Genomic DNA, 23,201 nt, shown 5'->3' on the forward strand with positions numbered 1-23,201 from the left:
TTACATTATTGAATGAAATGCTCCAGCTCCTGTTTATGCCTCGCAGGCATCTTTGTGGTTATTTCCTGGTAGTATAGCCAGAGTTCTGCGACTTCATAACACGGCAGCAAGCAGGGCTTTGCAGAGGCTGTGTGCTAGACTGGCTCCACCTTTTTAAATGAATCTCATGAAATGCACAGTAATACGGTTCATACCATTACAGAAACAAAATAAGATTTTTGTTTGGCATGAATTGGATTTATACCCTGAAAAAAAGCTATTAGTCACTCCCTGTCAGTTTGTTGACTGCTCTGAGTTTGATGTTGTGTGTTAGACCTCTGAAGTTAAATTTCGCACTTGCTTGAATATTTTAAACTTAATGTTTCCTGTGGTAAAAAATATGATTCTGCAAATCAAGAGTCATGGTAAGAGACTTAATAGAAAGATCAGACCATTACAAAATAATAGGAACAATATTCTGTGCAGGAACATGCTATTCATTTTATTCATCATACCTTTCAGTAAAATGTTGAAGTCTCCATCAAGTAGACACATGCCTTAGGAAACGACAGTGTGAAAGGCAATACGTGCGGGAAACCAGGCACGGGAGCTAAGCCCTCATAAATCTATGACAAAACTTTCCAAAAATGAAAAAGAGGACGTAAAAAGAGAGAAAAATAGATGTGTTCCTGCGAAAGAAATGACTGTAACCGCCCACCCCCTTGCCCTCCTATTCCCCATGTCTGAATCTTGTTTAGTTCTTTAATTCTACAGTTTCTGACCTGGATCTGGCCATCGCTGCACATGAAAGAAATTACAAAAGCCTCTCAGTCACAGCAGCCCAGCTTCCTCCTGCACCACAGCATTTGTCATTGCCAAAACAGCAGAGTTTAATTAAGTGTTGTGAGCAGCCTAGTGAGAAACACACTTTAAATTAAACCTCTGAACATGCTGCTATTGGTTCTTTACCTTCTCAACAATCAGCAGGGTATACGGCATAAATTTCTATCTCTCAAGGGGGAAGGCAGCTGCTGCACCTCTAGCGATTCATAAACGGCTTGCCTCCCCAAGAGCAATCTCTATTACAGCACATTTCATTATAGCTCAGTTTGGAACAGCAAGCAGATGAATGTGATAATTAATGTCCCTTCCCAACAAAATATTTTATTTACTCTTGATGAATTAATGGTTGTTATCATGGTAAGGGAGAAAAAAAAAAACAAAAACTGTACGCCTCGTATGCTGGTGCATCTGTGTAGGTGAAAAGAATTACATGGCAAATTATCTTTCAAGGCATCAAACAATTCTTAGTGCAAGAGTGGAGTTAATTCAATCCTTTCTATAATAATGGATTGTTTCAAGTTTGTAAGCATTTTGATTCACTCATGCATTTTATAAGTACGGCTTTTATTTTTTATCATAGAATACATCAGTAGCTATGGAAGAAGACACAAGAGGCCGGTGGCTGTTACATGTGTAGCAAACAAAGTCTTCTTAAGTGGCATTTGGATTAACTCTGGAGTTTTTAAAGGGATTATAATTATTAGAACTGTAAAAAGAAAGGGACATTTAGACACATCGGTGGCTTAATTTATTAAATAATTGTCATGTGGAACCTTTGTGATATGCAAATATTATGCTGTTGCTTCATTGATATTATGTCACAGTGTGTCTATTGTTTACAGATGACATGTATGGGATATTACACACAAAAGGTATGTACAGACCACAGACTAACCATGGAGATAAAGATAAGTGTGGCGATCAATACTTTCGGATTGTCAATAAACCTTATGAAAAGAGCAAAATCAACAATGCATTGATCTATATATATATATATATATATATATATATATATATATACCAACGCCAACCAATAGTTTGTCCAGAAGTCAACATATTTGGGGGTTAAAATAACATATTTCTAATATTTATTAAATCTGTCAATAGTAATGGCAATAAAAAATTCAGTTGGCCTTATTGATTCACTTATATAATATATAATAATAATACCACCAAATGTTCTTGCAATTCATTAGGTTTGGCCATTATAAGTAGTTTTATTTTACTGTTCATCTGCTCAGGTTATGTTAAGTGCAGCTCCTTAAGGTGTAGTAGAGCTTTATTCATAAACCCTGCCTATATTGGACAGCCAGGTTCCCCAGCAGGCCAAGTGGTTAAAAAAAACTCTTAAGTCTGGTGCGTATAACATCTAACAAGTCAGCACTGGCACAAACACAGAAACCAATCAAACTCAGCCCGCATGAACCTTAAACAAAGGTGGAGGTACATTTTCTATCCATGTTGGATGACATTTCCTTGTCCTCCTGTTGCTACTGCTCCTACGTTTGAGTGATCAGACAGCCATTACAAGGTCCAGGTTTATTAGCGAGACCATATAGGCCCTAAGCTCGCTGTGGTAGAAGTGTAATTCTCTACAAAGTGTGTCACGTTAGCTCTGTTGACTGATCCACACAACATCTGGTTGAGAGGACCTCTCACACCTCTGTGCAGCAGCCCTTTAAGGCAGCTACAGTGTGTAGCTCTCCACGGTGCAACCAGAAAGAAGTCTTGACGTGCCTTTCATAGCTGGCTTGTTCGTAGTGAAGCAAGCAGTCACTTATACAAGGCAGTTTCCAGGTGCTAAATTGGATGAAGCATCTTGTCTTCACTTCACTTATAGTATCCTTAACATAAACGGGGGGGGAAAAGGCTTAGCTTGAAGCAGGAAAACTATGTATCAAATAGAATAATTGTTTGAGATGACCCCAGCCTCAGTTTTAGTATCAGTATTGTTAAAATAGTGCATTTGCAGAGGGTTTGCTGTCCGAGTTTACATCACTTATATGCATCAGCAGCGCTAATCTTGTACTGAATTAATTTAAGATTAAAGGAAGCTTGGCTTACATCAGATTCTCCTTGTAGATAACTCGCAGTAACATCATCGTGCAGTTGTACGGGGACCTATTAAGGTTAAGAGTTGGATCTCTTTAATCGTTGATCATTTAAGGATGCTCCTCTGCTCTTCCTCTTTACAATGCCAAATGATATATGATCACTTCTACACTTCTAGTTAATGTACACTATTAGCTCTGTATTTAAACATGATAATGTAATTGATTCACAAATTGATTTATTGATGTTAATTCAAGTGTTTCATGTATTAATCACAGTAAAGAAATTAATTTAGTATATTTTATGAGCTGTTGTGCGATCAGCTAATGATATGAATTAATCAACTTTAATAAGAATTCAAACACTATTGTTTGCCTAATTTGTCACTTTGTTAGAGGGAGAATGAACAGCGGCCTTTTGATTTACAACGTGCAACTCTACTGGGCTGTTTTAGGGAATTGCTCTGCTTATTTGGGGTTTAGAAGTGTCACTTTCAGGACACTCCACCAGGCTAGATTTAATGCAAATGCACATTACCAAAGTGATTTCCAGCATTTAAGAATTCAAAAATAGAGCTTTTTTTTATTTGGATTGCAATTTCACTTCAAGTAGAATTGACTCCAATGCTGGACATCACTTTTCTTCTTGTTTACACTTTACCCATTAAAGTAGAACTTTACAGTTGAGAGCAATAAAAGTGTTTTCACTCTTTGCTTTGAGTAAATTGTTTTGCACTCCAGAGATCCATTTAAGTAGTTCATTAGTGGCTATGTCATGTCTTTAAAGTATTGATCTCTCCAGTCAATGGAAAAATAACAACCCGGTTATAAGCTACTTGTCCATAGCGATGGGCCACATAAATTATTTAAAAAGGGCAGATTCACTGCGGCCATGGAGCCATCAATCATAAGATATGGCAATGACAAAAAAGCTGTGCTTCATACGTCCCTCCTATCTCCCCCCAGAACAATTCTATCAGCCAGGTGACTGTGAGGAGGCAGGATGACCTGATGTCACTCACATTGTTGCCTCTGCCTTTGAAGGACCCAGCACTCCTCTCAGCCCTGGAATGGGATGGCTAAATAGATTCTCTGTGTTTACTGCTGGTCTCCCTCCCTCAGTGCACACTTCAATTTGTCTAACAAGAAAAGGTGGACAGAAGAGTTTCGAGTTTCCCAAACAATGGATGAATTTTTTATCAAGTGGTTGAATTGAGTTGCAAGTGGCACAATATTTATTCATAGGTGTTTGTTCAGTTATCTTCCATTGAAAAATGAACGCTAAAACAACTGTAGAGGTTTATAGGAGCTTGATTTATCCTCTGTTGCTGAAGAAAAACTAAATTAATGAATCATGAGTCACAATTTTCCATCCTGAACAAGATATATTTGTTGTGCCTCTTTACAAAGATCTAATAATTCTGTTAAAATCTTTGTAAGGCCAAAAAGACCAAAATCTTAAAGCACACACTCTGATGTGGCAGATCTTCATCAATACTCTGTTATTGATTCAGCCGGCAAGCTTGTTGTTGTTTCTCGGCTTTACTTTTTCTTGTAGTCCTTATCTGGTTTAACTCTGTTTTGTCTTCAGTGTAAAAGTAGAAATTTAAACTCAGTTTAATTAAAAAGATTTATATATATTATTTATAGATAAAATGTATGTGTATATATTGTATATGTATGTATAGCACCAAAATTGTCATTTTATGTATTTTCTTAATACACAGACCTGTCATGCTTTCATATACTAAAAAGGAGCTAACTGACCTAATGAGTCTCATTTTGGTGAGGTAAATACTATATATGTGGACAAATAGCCACTCAAACATAACATATTTTCTGCACAGTATAAAACATATGATTGAATAGACATTTAACTCACTGTAGCTCACGGTCATCATATGGCATAATAATCCTTTGGCTGTTATAAATCGCGCCCCCCAAAATAAACTCACTACCCCATTAAGACACACTTTGCCTTCATAGTAACTCATCTAAAACACCGCGAGAGCATCGTAAATAAAGCAGTGAAAAGGCAACCAAGCAAATAAAAAACACAGGGAGTTACTTAAGTGTGGCAGACGTGTCTTTGAGTTTCAGTTTCAAAACGCAACTTTGATTAATAATTGATTATACAAACCCATGCTACATGAAAGGCAGGAAGAGGTGCCATTCTTGTGAACGGCCAGCCAGTCAAACGGCACTTTGTTGTTTCAAATGCTCCCCTGCATATCGGTTCTATGGTCGGTCCTCTAACCAACCCGATGCTGTGCAACAAAGACAGCCTGACAAAGTGCCGGTGCTGCCCTGATGAAACCAGACATGCAGGGATATGAATGACTACATCTAAGGGGTAATTGCTGCTGAGCAGGAGCCTCCTACCTCGTTTCATTTAGTCTATTAGCAATTTATGGCCGGTCTCACTCAGCTCTACACAGGAGGGGCTTGATCTAAATTCTCATGAGCTTTTAGGTGAGGCTGGGACCCAGTAGAGAGCCTTAGGGGGAAGAAAAGGGTTTCACTTACCACTGTTTTAATTCTCTTTGGCTTATCATTAATTTGTTGTCACAGAAGAAAGGTGAGCATCACATAAATCTAATTAAAGTTAATGGGATTATGATGCCATTCTCTGAGTCTCTGAAGTACCATTTTCTACTTGTTTAGTCAACTAAAGGATTGATCTTCTTAGATCTTCATCATGCTGTTCTGCCTCTGTCCTCGCCACACAATGCATGACAGGTTGAATGACATCATTTGTATATACGATGGGACTGGAAGTTGACAATAGAGAATAAAGTAGATGTAATGTTGATATAACCAATAATAGCACAAAAGCCTGAAGATGTAAAATTGTGAACAGTGGAAGTATAACATAGCTGCTGAAGCATCACTCATATCAAGAAAAATAATTTAGCAGTCTGAGTGCTTTGGACATTGTAGTCATAGTTCTTCTTTGCCTGGTGGTGGAGTTCGTGGTAGGGGTTCAAGCCAAAAGCGAAGGTGTTGGTACTATCAGAGGCCCCACGGGCTAATGCCTGATGTCAGCCCCCTGCTGACAAGGATGTAGATCTGGATGAACTGGGGTGGGGGTTCTGACTGGTCCAACAACAACAGACAAGCAGATTAGGAGACCTAACACTGTGTGATGGCATCATGCCGTTCTGGCCTGGTGGCCAGTGCACCCAGGCATTGTGTTCTTGTCTGCTGAGCAGTGTTTGGAATTACAGTAGAAGTCATTTGGATTTAACAACGAAGTACAATAACAATTCCCCCAGAATTTTACTTTTAACACTGATAGAGAGCTTATTCTCAATAAGTGTGTTTAAATAAACAAAATCTTTAAAACATTTCTTTCAGTTTTCATAGAATAATCTGCATGGAAGACTTAATAGTATTACTCTTACTGAACGAGTTAAATTTCATTATCTAGATACAGATTCTCATCCCTGCTCTGCATGTGGGTTTGGTGTTTTGATAACTGCTAAATTAGGCATAATGACTTGTAATGAAGAAGCCGTTTAATGTATATGGTATGAGATTATTATTATACATTTATGCAAAAACATAGACAGTAGGAAAAATAGCCTAAGCTATACAGTAGTCTCCATTCTTTCCACTACCCCAACTGTGTCGGACCTTGTGGCTTCACTGAGTGGCAGGTCTGGTGTTTGCTGTGAAACTCTCTGTGGCACCTCCCTCCACAGGGGACTCTGAACTACCAGCTCACAGGAGTGACTCCCACTGGGACGGCCGAGGCCCTTTGCTTCCTCCCCTGGACGACCTCTGACACACCCAGTTTGTGCTTGGTGGCCTTGAAGAGGCAGTCGTGGGGATTTCTCCCCAGCCAAGCAGCAGGTTGTAATTGATGTGGCAGAGACGTCAGCACTAATCTTTTGCTCTCTGACGGCCTCTCTGTAAGCCCCTCATCCACTCGACTCTGAGACCTGCCACACCAACCTTGGCAAACTGCTACCTAGTCAATTAGATCTACCCTGTCTGCTCCCTGTTTTGTGTAAATATATCTCCAGTAGACACCCAACATGTTCAGTTATCTACTCCGGCACATTCAGGGTGATTTCTTAATGCCGCCGCATGTCACTATCACCAAATGGAAAGCTAGCCTGATATCTCTTCCTGCAGTGGGCTCACTGATTATATATGGAATAGGGGGACACTGTTGATTTTCATATTTGTATGGAAGGTTCATATCTCCCTCTACATACCTTGGGTCCCACAGTGCATATGGATATTCTAATCACACAGTTGTATATTCTGCAATACACCTGGGGATACCATTACTAATTTGTTTAGAGTAGTGTGAATACAGTGTAGTGCGAAGCATATCTCAAGCAGTGCTCTTTTGTGTATCCACTCATCCCTCAACAATGTCAGCAACTTTGCTCAGAGGACAAAACATGTCATGGGAAGAGGTACTACTTGTGATTGCCAGGGATGCACCAAAGACAACATTGTGGGTTTTTTTTTAGTAGCGCCCGCAGAAATGGCTGAACTGATGTCACTGACTAGTTGCATTTTAAACATGCTACCTTTGTAAGTGAACCACATGTGGACCAATCATAAATGCAGCATGGCCTGTTTTGTAATTTCAAAGATGTATAATATTGCTGAAACATTTTGAAATAAACACTTATCTGCTTTCTGGACTAAAAGGCAGAACAAGGGAATTTAATAACCTCATTCTGTCCAAATGTAACTAAATCTAGGCTGCTTGTCTTTTTTTTAAAAAAATTTGTTTCAAACCTATTTAAATTAGGTGCAAAAGTTGCCATGCAACCAGTGACGTCTTGAGGAAGTTGCAGCTAAGAAATGTGGTGATGCCACTTTTTTGGACAGCTTATTTTTTTGTGTGTGTGATTCAAACTTGCTATTTTGACACTGTATTTTGGTAAACATTTGCTTCAGATAAAATAGAAATATATTGCTGTGATCTGAGGCTTCCAATTCCAAATTGGATATTGTTTTATGAGCTTCCTTCTAAAAGAAGTCAATCTAACTAACGATTATTAAAAAGAACAGTGAAACAAATGGCATCTGTAATGTTTGAGGCTTATAGAATTAATGACACAAATCTTCGCTGTATCTATCCTCGGTAAACTGTGTGTTTTATATATAAGTACAAAAACTGGTAAAATTATGTGAAAATAACATTTTCTTCACTTTGAAAATGCAAATCTGAATCAACTCTGGATGAATATCAAAAGAGTTACGTGTCCACCACAGCATCAACTTAATTTACAATATTACACTGATGTAGTTACACAGTAGTGTGTTTGACAGTTTTGGCCAAAAGACCGATGATGCCACAATCAGTCATCTGTCATCCATCTATCTGTCTACAATTCATATGAGTAACTACTCTTATTGGTCAGTTAAATTGATGTAAGTTGCTTATTCAACTTGACCAGCTGATGGCTTTTCACTTAAATTGTGATTAAGGTCATATTTTTCATTCTCTTTGACTTTTATTGTCTTTAGTTTTTATTATACAGCCAACCAACAACAGGAAATCGTATATTACTTTCTGTACTTACACATTACAATGACCTGGGAGTTGTGATTGATCGTGAGGTGGATGAGCTACTGTCTCATTGACATATGATCTTCCATTTATTTTGAAAAATTATTTTGATTTTAAATTTTGAGCCTTCCTGTGATTTAAACTATGTTTTGCTACTACAGCAGCAACATTTAGTGAATGTATTAAAGTAAGTCTTATTTAGTGCCTCAGTGCCACTTGCATTTAGATACAAAGATAATACTCCAACCTTAATGCATTCATTATTTATATAATCACTATGACTAAATATTCCAGCATAAGAGTTGTGATTATTTTGCAAGAGGAAGGTCAAGTCAGTGAGAAAAAGATGGAAAAGCAATAATTTGCTAAACGGGGGTTATGAGCAGGATGCATGTAAATGTATCAAAGAGGGGGCCCATAGGAACCACACACAAGGTTAATCTGCTATGACTGTTGAAATTTCCATGATATGCCAGGTGAATAGAGAATTATAATGGAATGAACCATGCTGTTTATTCAAACTCTTCCTCAGAATAGCAGCATGAACTGTAGAGCTTTTTGTACAAATGCATGAAAGCAAGCACAACGTCAAGCTTTATTCTTGCAATAAAATATCATGACATACAGACTATGTAGAATGAATACTGTATATTGGAAGAGCATATTAAGAAGTCAGAAATTATAAGGTTATAAGCTAATTATAATTTGCATGTAATTCAAAATTCTGAAGTTTTACAAAAATAGCACGTTGAGTCAGCCATTTAAAAAATATCTCTAGACATTTCAAATCTTTGAGTGACAAGTGAGTTTTTTGGGGGAGTTTTTTTCGCTATGAATTAAAATCAGCCGCCTATACAGAGGTGAGATATTCATCACCGTCTCAGCCATGAGCAAACCCAATGGCAAACACTGACAACATCTCCCCATGGCCTCACTCATATTAGACGAGCTCTGTCAGTAAAGGAGTCTGCTTCATGCAAATCCTGTTGATTAAACCGAGTCATATAATGTGAAATGGTATTATGCATAAACACAGATATGAATGCTAAATAAAGGATATGAATCTTTTTAGTCATAAAGGTGTCTGCAAGTTCAACCCATACACACTCCCTACACATAGTCACATCTCTTGTTTACTGTGTTTGTATCTTTTCTGCTGTAGGTTAAAAGCACCTACATCAAGAGTTTGGTGTAAATGAAGTCGGCAAAATGAATTTAAATAATTTCTCTCAGATATTTCTCTTTACTTCCATTCATGTTATTTACACACTTCGATTTAAAAGAGAAAAGGGAAAAAAAAAGAATCCTTAGCAGCTTTTTTGGCCTTTTAAAAGGTTCAGTCATGTACAGTGCCTTCAATATAGGTAATGGTTGTAATCACTGTGTTTTGCTCTGATTTGTTTGTTAAAGACATTTCTCAACAGTCTTAATAACTTTCAAATCGGTTTACGTGAGCTTCCAGCCGATGTCTCAAAGAGACTTACACTCAGTTACCTTGTCTCAGTCTAGTCACTGTCAGCAGTGTTTATCAAAATGTCCAAGTATAAGTCAGGACCATCATCAAATGACTGAAAGTATAATAGGTGCAAAATGTCAGGGGAAATAGCTCGGTGTACAGGATGCGATGCCATTTTCATAAATGTTTAATTGATTGTAATCCTTTGTTGAGGAGACATTTGCACAATGCATGGAGTTCACACAGAGCAGGATATAGAAATATTGAAGTACAATAATTACTTTGAACCATCTGTAGCCTAATTGTCAGAAAATGTCTGATAATGGCCTTTTATTTAGCGTGATTATATACCATGTATTTAAAGAGGCAGGGGAAAATGAAAGGGGGTTTTGGAAGTTGTAAATGACCAGAGTCAACTACTGCATACAGAGTCATACTTTCTCAGATATGATTAAGTAGCTCAGGAAAAGCTTGAATTGTTAACAGCAGAATACCTGCCATGGCCCCTCCGATAGCCTGAATTGTTTTCATATGGCCATTCATTTGTGTACATGATTGAGTCATATGTCAGCAGTGAGCAGCTGTTTGAATTGTCACTGAGCTGTCAGGGCAGGGGAAGGCTGTGAGATGTAGTGATGGCAGTCAGTCTCCTCCCCAGCCACTCATCCACCCGGCCACCTCCACACAGAGCCGCAAACCTCGCAGTCAGGTTTGGGGGCAACCATCGTTGCTTGTTCTGCTGCGCTCACTGCAGCCATGACAAGATTCACAATTCTCTCCCTTTATTTACACACCATTGCCCCAGCTCAACGTCACGTCAAAGCGGCACGGTCCTGCGGTCGCCGCTGACCCCAGGGTAGGGGCTGTCTCCACTGATCCGAGCTTATCCTGCTGGGGGACCAGACCTCGGTCATGTAATACACAGTGTAACTGCAGCAGCATGTGAAGCCACCATACATATTTCCCGCAAGAAACGAAGAAATTGGGCATCTCAGGCTTCGTGATAATGTCGTAAGGTGTGATTTTTGTTCTGTGCATCCATTAATGTATATTTTTTGTCTTTTTCTTTAATACACTCCCATTGGGATCCTCAGTAGACAAACAGAGATTAAGGCCTTTATATAGGGATTGAATGTTGACTACTTTTGTCACAGCAGACAGTCACATAAGATGCTCTACCCACAAGCACAGATATTACCAAACCAAAAAGCTGCTGGAGGTGTCATGTAAATACCTAACCACAGTTAAAGTAATAGGCTATAAAGTGATCTTTAAGTGGAGTTTTAAGCACCCCCATAATGGCTTTGGCTGCCTTTTAGCAGACCATGTGACTCCCCCAGAGTAGTGATTATGAGTCACAGATGAAGAGGTCTTGTGTGTAGGTCAGCCTGTAAGCCTCACTTTCACCTGCCAATCTTTACTTTCCTTCGATACTCTAAGAGCCTTGTTCTTTATACTGTTAACTGTCTTACAGCAGGTGGTATCTGGTGAATTATGTCTACAAAACACCTTGACAAAATTTGGGTATAGCCTCATGGAATTCCTGCTGTGGGGAAAAGCCTCCAAAAATGAGAGACAGAAGGGAAAAAAATTAAACAACCATCTCACATGGCATATTGTGGCATGGTGAGATGGGTGGTGGGTTGGAGAGGGGGGGTGCGCTGTATATTATGTATAATGTAGATGGTCTTAAAGATTTTCCAAAAATACTTAGTTGAATAAAAATCCCTGCTGTATTCTGGTCTTGTTTTTCCCCCCCTTTTACTCAAGGACATTGATGCATGCTGCTTTTTGAATTTTGCATTACGTTGGAGGTCGGCAGGGCTAGTTTCAGGAAGTTGTCTTAATTTCACAGGGTTAAGGAACAGCAGATTCACTGGGAATACAGATCACTTAGCACAGGCCTGCAACCGCCCTGAAGTTGGTCAGCTTTCTCCCCATTTGTTAACCACATCCGTGTGGCCGCTGAAGCGTTGAGCCTGCCAAGGTGAACGTGCGGTCCCACAAGGAGGCCTTTGTGTCATAGATCAGTGAAACCGTGATTCAGCTTCATCTGTGTTTTTTAAGAGTTTGCTTGTGTCTGTTCAAGCTTCAAGATCAAAGAAGAGACATAACTGTTTTGTACATTCAAATTCCCTGTGAAGAGAATCAAACCACTGTGTAAACGTTTTGTATCTAGGAAATATAATACAAATTGATATTTGCTCTGTTACAAAAGTAAGCAATTCTTAGGTTTTTTTTTTCTTCCAAAGCAAACAACCATTGTATAGATTGTACCAGAATCCACCCTTCATTTACCCAAACTAAAAGGAATTGTACATGTATCAATGATAATCCGATAATCACGCCGCTCCTAAGCTTTTAATTTGATTAAGTGTGTGAAAATTGAGGGCAGAGAGTCTCTTGGAGGATAACATCACAGACAGTGTCTCCTAATTGGTGCTGTAAATTTACATATGGATTCCTGTTTAATGTTTAACTAGTCTTTAATCCACCCAGCTCTGTGATGTCTGCACTCAGAAATATCCGCGTCTGTCAGATGATTTGTGATTATTCCAAATGCGCTCAGGCTGTTTTTGATGAAATGGGAACAATTACTGGCGCTATAAAACAGAGATTTTGGAAGCGTTTTAGTCACGGTGAACCAAAGATTCTCAGTTTCCCTTTAGGAATTGAAAGAGACACTGATTTCAGCAGTGATCTAGACTGAACACAATCGTGATCTCTTTTATTGTCTTCTTACAGCACACAGGTCTTGCCCATTGAAATCGATTGTCATCTCCCAGGTGCTTTTCTGAAAAATGACAGATTAAAGTGATCAGGTAACTTATTTAAAATTAACTTAATTAAGATACTGCACATCTTCTTTTGATTGGAAAGGCCATAGATCATTGGCAATAGTGCTACAATATTTATTGGAAAACAAGCTACATCTCGCAATGCATGGTTCATTTTACAGACTTTCTGAGAGCTTACACATCAGTCAATCAATAGTTTTGGATTAAGTGTTACTGGTGAGTTATATGAGGTAATATAGCAGAGAGAGATTTTTCATTATGTTGTCTATAAAGTTTCGTCTTTCCCTTTTCTTTCTTATTTCTTCTAATCCTCAACTCCCTCATTGTTTGTTTTTCCAAAGCCTTATTTTCTTTCCGTTTTTAATAAGCTGAACCAAACCATTTTCACTTTTTACAGGCGGTTTCACTCTTTCAGCTCTGAATAAATGGTGACTTTATTTCCATGAAATTCTCAAATGACATAGATTTTACTTTTGCATAAAAGCATGAAAAATGCGCCTAATATTGGCTGCATTCATCTGCTAAGTGGACATTTGCATGGGTGCGAAGGGGAGGGGGAGAGGGAGAGAACCACTAGCCTCCTGGGGTGACAGCAGTGCAGGGGGATGACATGTGACAGCTGTGACAGTACTGAAGGGGGGTGGGCAGGCGACTTGCTGCGCCCCCTGATCCAATTACGCCACACGGCCCCCTGTCAGACCCAGCAGCTTGACTCCAACCACTCGGAGGACAGTATTGATCTCTTGTCAGGAGGACCAGTTGCCCTCTTTCACAATCCAGCACCACTGAACTTTCCAACCACCCTGCCATCGCACCCCCACTTACACCCACATCCAGCCTGCTATCCTTTCTCCTGCCAACCACCCTCGTAAATGACTGGTAAAAATTGGGTTATAGGATTCAGGTAAGGAAAGAGAGAGAGGAGGTCAGTGGGGCTGTGTGCTAAATACCCACAGCTACTCAGGGAGAGTGCATAACATCCTGAGAGTGGTGGTGGTGGTAATGTGCCTGTCCAGCTCTGAGCTCAGTGCTATACTTACAGTACCTCACTAAAGGTCTGAGAGGATGCTGCCTCTCCTGGCTTGTGTGAAAGTGCTTGATTTGAGATGATGAAAAGGCCATTGCAATTAGCAAGCTCTGGTTCGTTTTGCCATATCTAGAATGGAGTGGTAGAGACAGTGGCAGCTGCCAATAACTTCAGCTTACAAAGAACAGACAATTAGGCCGGGGCCTGTTACCACCGCTAGTCCCACACCTCCAGACCTTTGCACTGGCCCTAGCCCTGAGCACCTGCAGGTCAATAGGTAATGATACTGTGTGGAGCAACAGCTTGGAACAGAGGTTAATCAAACCACAACCACACACGAGTTGCATCCAGCTTATTATTCTCACCACAAAGGCCAAGAGGGTGAGAGGAAGAAAGGGAGGAAAAATGGCATCAGCGAGGGAATGATCTCACTTACACGGTTCTCAGGTTTGCACTGGCATCCCAGGATTGCTTTAAAACACATATATTTTTACTTTTAATCTTTACCTATTTAACTTTAGAGTTGTTGCATTTGACCCATTTTCTGTACAATTTACGTACTGTTGTCCTTTCTTTTTTCCTTTTTTTTTTTTTTTGAGTGTTTTCTCTTTTCCCATGTTTTCTTTACATCCCTGTCTGTCACTCTCTGCTAAGCTATGGCCCAGATCCAAACCTGACCCTACACAACAGTGGTTGTCAACAGTTTCATTTGAAGGGTACAGAAGGAATTTTGGAAGCCCTTTCTCTGATAGAGCTTGAAGCTTTCAATCAGCATCTGTGGTGATTTATACTGCTGTCAGATTGATGTGTCTGGTCTATCCTGTCCATCACTTGCTAAAAATATGTCTATTCCGTTTCAATTGCATTCATGTGTTTACATAGATAAGGAAAAAGATTACAAAACCCCCAAATATCTTTATTCTTTTCTCCTGTCCTCATTTCTAATAAAAAAAATTATATATTATTAAGAAAATTATGAACTTTATAAATCCCTTTCCCAAAGCAGGCACAATGTGCTTTTAATTAAAATTTAGATAAATAAGACTATATTGAAATAAATTAACTCTTATAGAACACCTAGAATGTTTTCTGAGGATATTACAGGTCATTTATAATTTCATTTCATTTAATTTTTTTCAAAGTTTCATTGTAATGATGCAAGTCATGTTATCATACTTTGAAAACAAAGTATTTTTCTTTGTCCGTCTGTCTCTTTTGAACCATGTCAATATGACAGTATTTTCTTTTGTTTCACATTTTAACATTAGCAATTTATTTTATTCTTCTCTGAAGCAATCCTTTATCTCGGGTTCCACTTTGGTACACAGTAGGGCTGGGCCATATCATACCGTTCACGGATATACCGGTATAATGTTGGGCAATGATAAGAAAATGAAATATCGCGATAGAATATGGGTAAAACATGCATGCGCAGTACCTTTGTTTTCATACGCACATGGCGGAAAAAAGCATGGCGGCGATGGAGAATGAGAAGGGCAAAAGCGGATCGTTGAATGAAACAGATGAACCAGAACTGGTTTGTAAAAATGCTGCAACTTCAGTGGTGTGGAACTGGTTTAGCTTTCGTCCGTCAGATACACAACAAAGCACTGTTTTTGGTAGAGCATGCTAGCGGGTCGTCGTTATTACCGTGTTTTTTGGAAAATACGGCACACTTAAAATCAATCCTTTGATTTTTCTGAAAATCGACAGTGCCCCTTATAATCCAGTGGGCCTTATGTATGAATTCTGGTTGTGTTTACTGACCTCGAAATGATTTTATGTGGTACACGGCGCTCGAAAATCTGTCAAATGTTTTAGTACAACTTTGCTAAGCTACGAACCTGCACTGCTTGATGGATTGTCGGAGCATTACGGCTATCGTAGGCAGGAGCCTCGAGGAGTGATACATACTGTGCTTCAACATAATATTAACGTATTGTGTGTGTATAACCTCTTTTTAAGTTTTGTGGATATTATACGAGGTTATGCTGAGGATATGTCGGCCAATTTCCACTGGAAATGCCTTTTGGTTAAACTGTCAGCAAGGAATTTGCATTTGCACTGTTACATTTTTATATGACTTAAAAAACAGCTGCTGTATATTGTGATAAATATTTTTGGTCATATCGCCCTGTTCTAGTACACACTGCATCTTCAAGGAGCAGCATTTATAAGCTGGCAGAAAATGCACACAGTGTTGGAGGGCTTTATAACCCACTCCCACTTAAGTCTGGTGGGTTTGAAACGGCACTTAATATGGCCGACCTTCCACATGAACTTGCAGATAGAGTGTGTAAGGGAGGATGAACACATGGTTTTAGAAAGCAGGCTGTGTCTCTGTATTAGTAACTTCCTGTTTTATTCTGATAATCACCTGAAATCATATCTCTGCTGGTTTTGCTTCTGCTTTTTTTAGTCACCATTTCTGATTTTCTGTGTTGCCCATTTCTTTCTTTTCAAGTGCCATCCTTTAGTGTCGGTCCTTTGTCTTCCTTTCGTTTCTTCCTGGTACTCGTTCTTACTTTTTGGTTTTTCTCTGTGGATGTTTTTGGTAGTTTTATCTGTTCTTTCCTGGATCTCTTGCTGCCTTTTCATTTGATTGTTTATTTTAACCTGACAGTTATTCATTTTATTTTCATTGCCACTTTATTTGTCAGGGACCATGTACAAACAAACTAGAAAAAAAAAACAGTACTTTCCTAAGAGAAAAGATGCATTGTACCAGATTTAGCTGCTGGATAATTTCCATCTGCTGTCTTGCATGTCAAATAACAAATAGAAAGAAATATATAAAAACACATCATCAGTAAGTATATTACACTCCCCAAAACACATAGGCTACAGTCTGTGTATTTGTGGAATGGAAAAAACTAATGAATAGCCACACAACACTGTAATTAAAAGTCAACTTAATAATGCCCAACTGCTCTGAACATTAAAACCTAACATCAAATTTTTTTGTTCTGTGCTGAGGAAATCATAGAAGTTGTAAAATAAGTCATCCCTATAGGACTTACTATATAAGTTAAGCTGCAAAATGCTTAATTTTATTGCTGGCATGCTGTAGACATACAGGAAAACAGTAGATATATGGCAAATCAGTGTGATGAACTGATGCTGTGAGTGTATAGCACCATGAAATTGGGCACAATCTGGAAAGAAGCTCATAGTCACTTTCATGGTACATGCAATGTGTATCCAATGCAGAGTGTGAACATTACCCTGGTCACTCATGCAGTCAGTTGTGACACCGAAGACACTTGGTCAGGGGTTAGACAGAGGTAGGCTGTGCATGTTTGTTATTGGTTAAAAATGTAAATGAAAAAATAAATGGAAAAAATAAATTCAGAGTACTAGTACAGTTAAGCAGTGGATCCTGTATGTACCGGATCTGCCATCTTTCTCTGCAGTATCTCTTTATGTTATCGCAATCTATGATAAATTGCAACCTACAATCGTTGAAATGAAATAGTGTGAAGTGGAATACACGTTATTTTCTTCTGTTTAATCAAACGAACCACTCCATTAAATAACTGATGCATTAGTTTTTATTTTTTGGCTGTTGAAAGAGAACAAGAGAAATGACTCAGTCTTCTGTAGAGCCAGCTCCTCAAAGAAGACTTTTCAATTTCAGCCTCCAATTTCCATGTTTCCCTCGAATGAAATACTTGTATAGTGGATAAAATAGGCCGTGTCTGCACCAGTGAGCTTAGATGGGCTGTTGTGTTACCGCCAGACTTATGTTCAGTAAGAGTGTTGCTTTTTTGAGCAAAGTAATCACTCATGTAATTAATCTAGAGAAAATGTGAGGAAAATAACCCAGATCTGTCGTGGAAACACCAAGTCACTCCTTGGGATGTTTGATTTAATTCATTCTGCAGAGAAATGGATATGGTGCTCTGCTGCTTTATACTTGAAACATAAATCAAACTAGTGCATCTGGGAAACAGTGACAAGAAAAAGTTTTTTAAACTCGCAGGATTTCTGTGTTGATTACTGAGAAAATGTGCTAAGATTTTTATCTTGGTCACAAATCTAAATACATTCTTATCTCATAACAGACAAAATTTGCAGTTGCTGTTGGATTCTCCTCTTTTATAACCATTGTGTGTGCGTGCGTGCGTGCGTGCGTGTATGTGGTTTGAGTCATTTTTATGTTGCATTACTCAGTCCCTACTAAGCAGGTCCTGACTTTGCCCTAATGTTTTTCAGTAAAATGTGTTACAATTTTGATTTGCTTCACTTCGTCAATGACTAGGACAGATCCAGGCTGTTGCATAACATATCAGTAAACCTCGTCTGTACTTTGTGATTGGGAAAAGGTTTTGGTGCTACATTAGATTTTGGGGGTTTGGGTTGTTTTTACCGCTCCAGAAAGGGTCACCTCTTCAGAAATCTCAGCTCATATACAGTTAGATCCATATATATTTGGACACTGACATACGTTTTGTTTTTTACCTGTTTACTGAAACATATTCCAGTTATAGTTATATAATGGACATGGACATGATGTGTAGATGCTTAGCTTTCATTTGAGCGTTTCCACAATCAAATAGGATGAAGGGTTTAGGAGTTTCAGCTCTTTAACATGTGCTACTCTCTTTTTAAAGGGACCACAAGAAATTGGAAAATTGACTCAAAAGTTATTTCATCGGCAGGTGTGGGCAATTCCTTTGTTATTTCATTAAGCAGATAAAAGGCCTGGAGGTGATTTGAGGTTTGGTGCTTGCATTTGAAAGATTTAGCTGTGAACAGAAAACATGCGGTCAAAGAAGCTCTCCATGCAGGTAAAACAAGTCATCCCTAAGCTGCAAAAACAGAAAAAATCCATCCAAGAAATTGCTACAGTATTATGAGTGGCAAAATCTACAGTTCGGCACATGCTGTGAAAGAAAGAAAGCACGCAAAACTCAGCAACGCAAAAAGACCCGGACGTCCACGGAAGACAACAGTGGTGGATGATCGCAGAATCATTTCCATGGTGAAGAGAAACCCCTTCATAACAACCAACCAAGTGAACAACACTCTCCAGGAGGTAGCCGTATCGATATCCAAGTCTTCCATAAAGAGAAGACTCCATGAAAGTAAATACAGAGGGTTCACTGGAAAGTTAAAGCCACTCACGAGCCTAAAGAATAGAAAGGCTAGATTGAACTTTGGTTAACAAAAAAAATAAAAAATTTAAAGCCAGCAGAGTTCTGGAAAATCATTCTTTGGACGGATGAGACCAAGATCAAACTCTACCAGAGTGATGGTAAGAAAAAAGCATGGAGAAGGCGTGGAAGAAGCTCATTATCCAAAGCATACCACATTATCTCTAAAACACGGTGGAGGCAGTGTGATGGCTTGAGCGTGCATGGCTGACAGTGGCACTGGGACACTAGTGTTTATTGATGATGTGACACAGGACAGAAGCAGTCAAATGAATTCTGAAGGTAGACATACTTTCTGTTCAAATCCAGCTAATGCAGTCAAATTGATTGGGCGCCATTTCATAATACAGATGGACAATGACCTAAAATATACAGCCAAAGCAACCCAAGAGTTTATTAAACTTCTTGAATGGCCAAGTCAGTCACCTGATCTTAACCCATTTGAGCATGCATTTCACTATTTCACTTGTTGAAGACAAAACTGTGGACAGAAAGGTCCACAAATGAACAGCAACTGAAAGCTGGCAGCGCATTAAAAAGGAGGAAACCCTGAAATTAACATTTTATTTTCAGTTATGTGATTTGTCCAGTTATTTTTGAGCCCTTTACCGAGCCCCTAAGATCGCATTTGAGGGCTAGCTCATTTTGTATTGTGTCAACAAGGTTTCTTTTCAGATACCATACCTATATGTGGATTTCTTTTAAAACTGTGATACACAAGTGACAATGTAACACTGTCTGGACAGCTATGGCTCTGGGGATAGATTAGAGTAAGTTGTCCACCGATCTGAAAGTGTCTCCTACAGCTTACATGTACAAGTGACTTTTAACAAGACACTAAAACTCAAAATGTCTCTGTGTCTGTCATGTTTGAGTGTGTGTAATAAATAAATTGTTGTTTCTGTAGAACAATATGCTATAAGGATGCGTGGGTGAATGTTGCTTGCATTGTAAAGTGCTTCTACGGGTCAAGAAGACTAGCAAAGTATTACATAAATGCCAATTCACTGCTGCAGCATAAGAATAAATAGCCTAATTCTACAATGTCTTCTATTTGTTAAGTCATTTGGATAAATAAGTACACAAGCTAGAGGAAACATTAAAGATATATATGTGTTCTTTTGCAAGAAAAAAAAAGAAATACAGTCAATTTTCATGTGTTTAGATTTCAGTGTATATGTTGACATACCAACAATAAAGCCAGCAATTCTCAAGAGGTCTTTATGTCATTATATAGTTGCTATTTCAAGGCAACACTCCATATAAATTTCTTCAACAAAAGTGAAATTTGCTCCTCTGATATGATGCCTCACATATAACAAATATAACAATATCAGACACAGAGAAATCTTCTGTCAGGGACACATCGGCATGGCCTAAATTGGGACACTGCTTCCATTTGCAAAGTGCAATTATGAGTGTTTTTAGACATCCTACTTACATGTCATCTGTAAACCAACGCAAAGCCAGCACTTCCAGACCACAGATATTTGTCACACCTACTGTAATGCGCCATCGAGCTGGTGAGGCAGAGGGGCCCAGGAGGGGAATCAAGGAATCTGTCGAATTAATACATGCAGTGAAGATTCCTCCTGTCATCTCAGCTCTCTTTTACCACTGGCTTTTAAAAGCCATTTAGAGGCAGCAACTGAACAGGACAGACAAGCTTGACAGCGACTCCTTAAAGAGCATCTGTCTCCTTTAACACTTAAATAAACTATGATACTGTCTTTTACACACGAGCTTAATTTTAATTAATGAATTGATTTGTCTTGTCAGTAAATACAGCCAAATTGCCTAAAATATGCCAGAAGCAATATATCTAAATATATATATCCTCCTATAAGACATATTGCAGGCTTTACATCACTTTGGATAACCCCTCTCTTAATTAGAAATGTGCTCAACATTATAAACCATTATAGCTTTTGATGCAGAAGAGCAGTCAGAATTATTTTTCAAGCTGTTAGGATCAAGTTGACAAACTGGAAATCTGGACTTACTTTGTTCACTCATGGGGACTTTGAAACAAGTTTGATGCATGGTGCACATTGTAAAAGGACAAAAGTTTCATGTTTCCGAGTGCCATTGCGGAACAGAAACTGTGATGGTCTATCACAGCAGGGTTTATCCAGATAACAAGCAGATGACTGCTTTTCTTTAGCTCCTTTAAACTTTTTTTGCCTCCTCCCAACAAGCAACAATTTAAATGAGCTATTTCCCGTACTAAATATATCTGCCGTTAAATTACAACTCCTTGCTGCATTTCATAAAGCAATACATGCTGGAAAAGATGTGCTTAAAAATAATGCAATAATTTATATCTTAGATAAGGAAAGAGATCTACATTTACTCCTTCCACCGTGCTGCTGTAAACTACCTGACAATTGTTCATTAATGATTCCCAGTAAATTCCTTAAAATGGTAATTTGTCATCCTGTCACTTCATTTGTGACCTAAAATTCCTCACTAGAGGCATCATCAAATAAATTAATCACTACCCAGGATCCATTTCTCCCCTGTGCGTGCTATTATACCCGGCTCTCTTGTGTTTCTCTTCATTTACATATATTTAATGGCCCAGTTGTGGTTGGTTGTGCCATGCGACTTGCACAGCTCATGTCAGGTGAAATATTCCGACTGCCACAGTCTTTAACAGTGCGAACCATGTCTTGTTCATTTTCCTTGAATACCTGAAACACAGGAGAATAAAGAGAATTAAAGACATTTTATGGAACAGTAAAATCAAAAGTGCACATTTTGCAGGTTTCTGGTTGGGGAATTGCACTAATAAGATGACACACTTTTCAGAAACGCGTTATAACAGATGCATTCTTTTTTCTAAAACACCCACAGCAGCTCTTTAGAACGTTTACACAGCTGCTTATAGCAAAAAGAAGCTCGGAAAATTAAATACATACGTTATCTACACAATTTAGTTTTATTTAATTGCATCTCATTACAGCACATGTGTACAGTACATTACCCACCAGACAGATTGCTTTGTTGTGTGCCTTGGCAAAATTATGAGGTTCAGCGTGAAGCTATGATCACAGACAGGACTGAAATACAAAAAATGCTAATTTCAGCACTAAAATGGCCAAAGAAAGATCACAGTGAGATTCAATTTATCATTGTTCCAAATTTTATTAAGCTGTGCAGAAAGAGAAAATTTAGCTACTCTTTGATTAACATGAAATCATAGCCTCTCAGCATCTTGAGAACATCATCTGCTCAGTTAATTACCTTTTTCTCTTAATAGGATATTCTATCAGCCAACCAAAATTTATGTTTAGTTTATGTGCCGAATTTCATCACATTTCCAAAATGGAGGCATCTTGTAGTTTTTCATACATCATGCTCAAAGCTGTTTGTTTATGTTTAATCCGTTAAGTGTTTTGAAAGCTTCAAGATTAACAGTGTTTAAAACTGTTTAAAAGTGTTGTTTTGGTTTTTTTTTTTACATTCTCTTAGGGGTGCATGCAAATATATTCAATTGTTTTCTGATTTTTTTTGACAGATAAAAAACAGCCCAATTATTTTTATGAGCTGAGAGCTTGTCATGTTTTGAACTTCCATCCTCATTAAGGGTCCCTAACACCAGAGGACATGTGAATGTGCTAGGAGCACTACCAGAGAAAACAACAACCCCATGCTGCCAAAAGGATCCTCTCTCGCCCAGCCACCCTGTTAGAACCTCACAGCCCGTTTCAAATGAAATTAGCATAATTAAGAATTAACATGCATTAATTGTGATGCTTAATGCAAACTGAAGCTAAATGTGTCACTTACTGTAGATAAGCTGCTAAATGCTTTGTCACCTCCTCAGTAGTGCTTTGGGTGGCAGAAAATGTTTGGCCGACAACTGCTGTAGGCAGATGCAAGACCAGAATATTACACATTGCATGCTCTTTATTACAAAGTACAGTTTACTTTTTCAATTTTTCTCCTCTACTTGATGTGATGCCCCTGTTTGCATGCTTTTTGGGGTTGCTGTGCCAAGCCAAGTTGTGTAAAGGCTTCTGCTACTTTTATGTCTGATAATCCTACTTAGGCTCTTCTTGAGCAGGCCCCACTTCTCTCCATATACGGAACACTGGAGTGGGTAAAAAAACAGAAAAGAACATTAACATTACATTTGGAATTTATTATCAGGCACACATCATTTTATGTCATGAAGTGATCCAAAAATATTTCAATTTCCAAGTCTTTTTTTTCTTCTTCCAACAGATGGCGCTGTGCTCCATTTGCCTTGATGACCCTTCACCTCCCATCTTGTGTAGCTGAACATGAATCACAGTTTTTGACAGGTAAATAAACAAAGATCCATTCGGTTGTAAAGACTGGCTGGC

General features: G+C 38.6%; 1 protein-coding gene across 2 annotated transcripts in view; it reads left to right on the plus strand.

Moving 5' to 3' along the window:
• LOC308409728 (glycerol-3-phosphate dehydrogenase, mitochondrial-like) overlaps positions 1 to 23,201 on the plus strand; it is a 103,036-nt gene that overhangs the window by 19,296 nt on the left and 60,539 nt on the right. For both annotated transcript variants that reach the window (XR_013974057.1, XM_080902677.1), the window contains one exon: positions 23,080 to 23,159. Coding sequence is in view for 1 of the 2 variants with exons in the window: in XM_080902677.1 (XP_080758803.1) it covers positions 23,105 to 23,159 (55 nt within the window). In the remaining variant the exon portion in view is untranslated. The remainder of the gene's footprint in view (positions 1 to 23,079; positions 23,160 to 23,201) is intronic.

This window comes from Rhamphochromis sp. 'chilingali' (assembly GCF_963969265.1).
Source record: "Rhamphochromis sp. 'chilingali' genome assembly, chromosome: 14".
In the NCBI taxonomy this organism is placed as follows: domain Eukaryota; kingdom Metazoa; phylum Chordata; class Actinopteri; order Cichliformes; family Cichlidae; genus Rhamphochromis; species Rhamphochromis sp. 'chilingali'.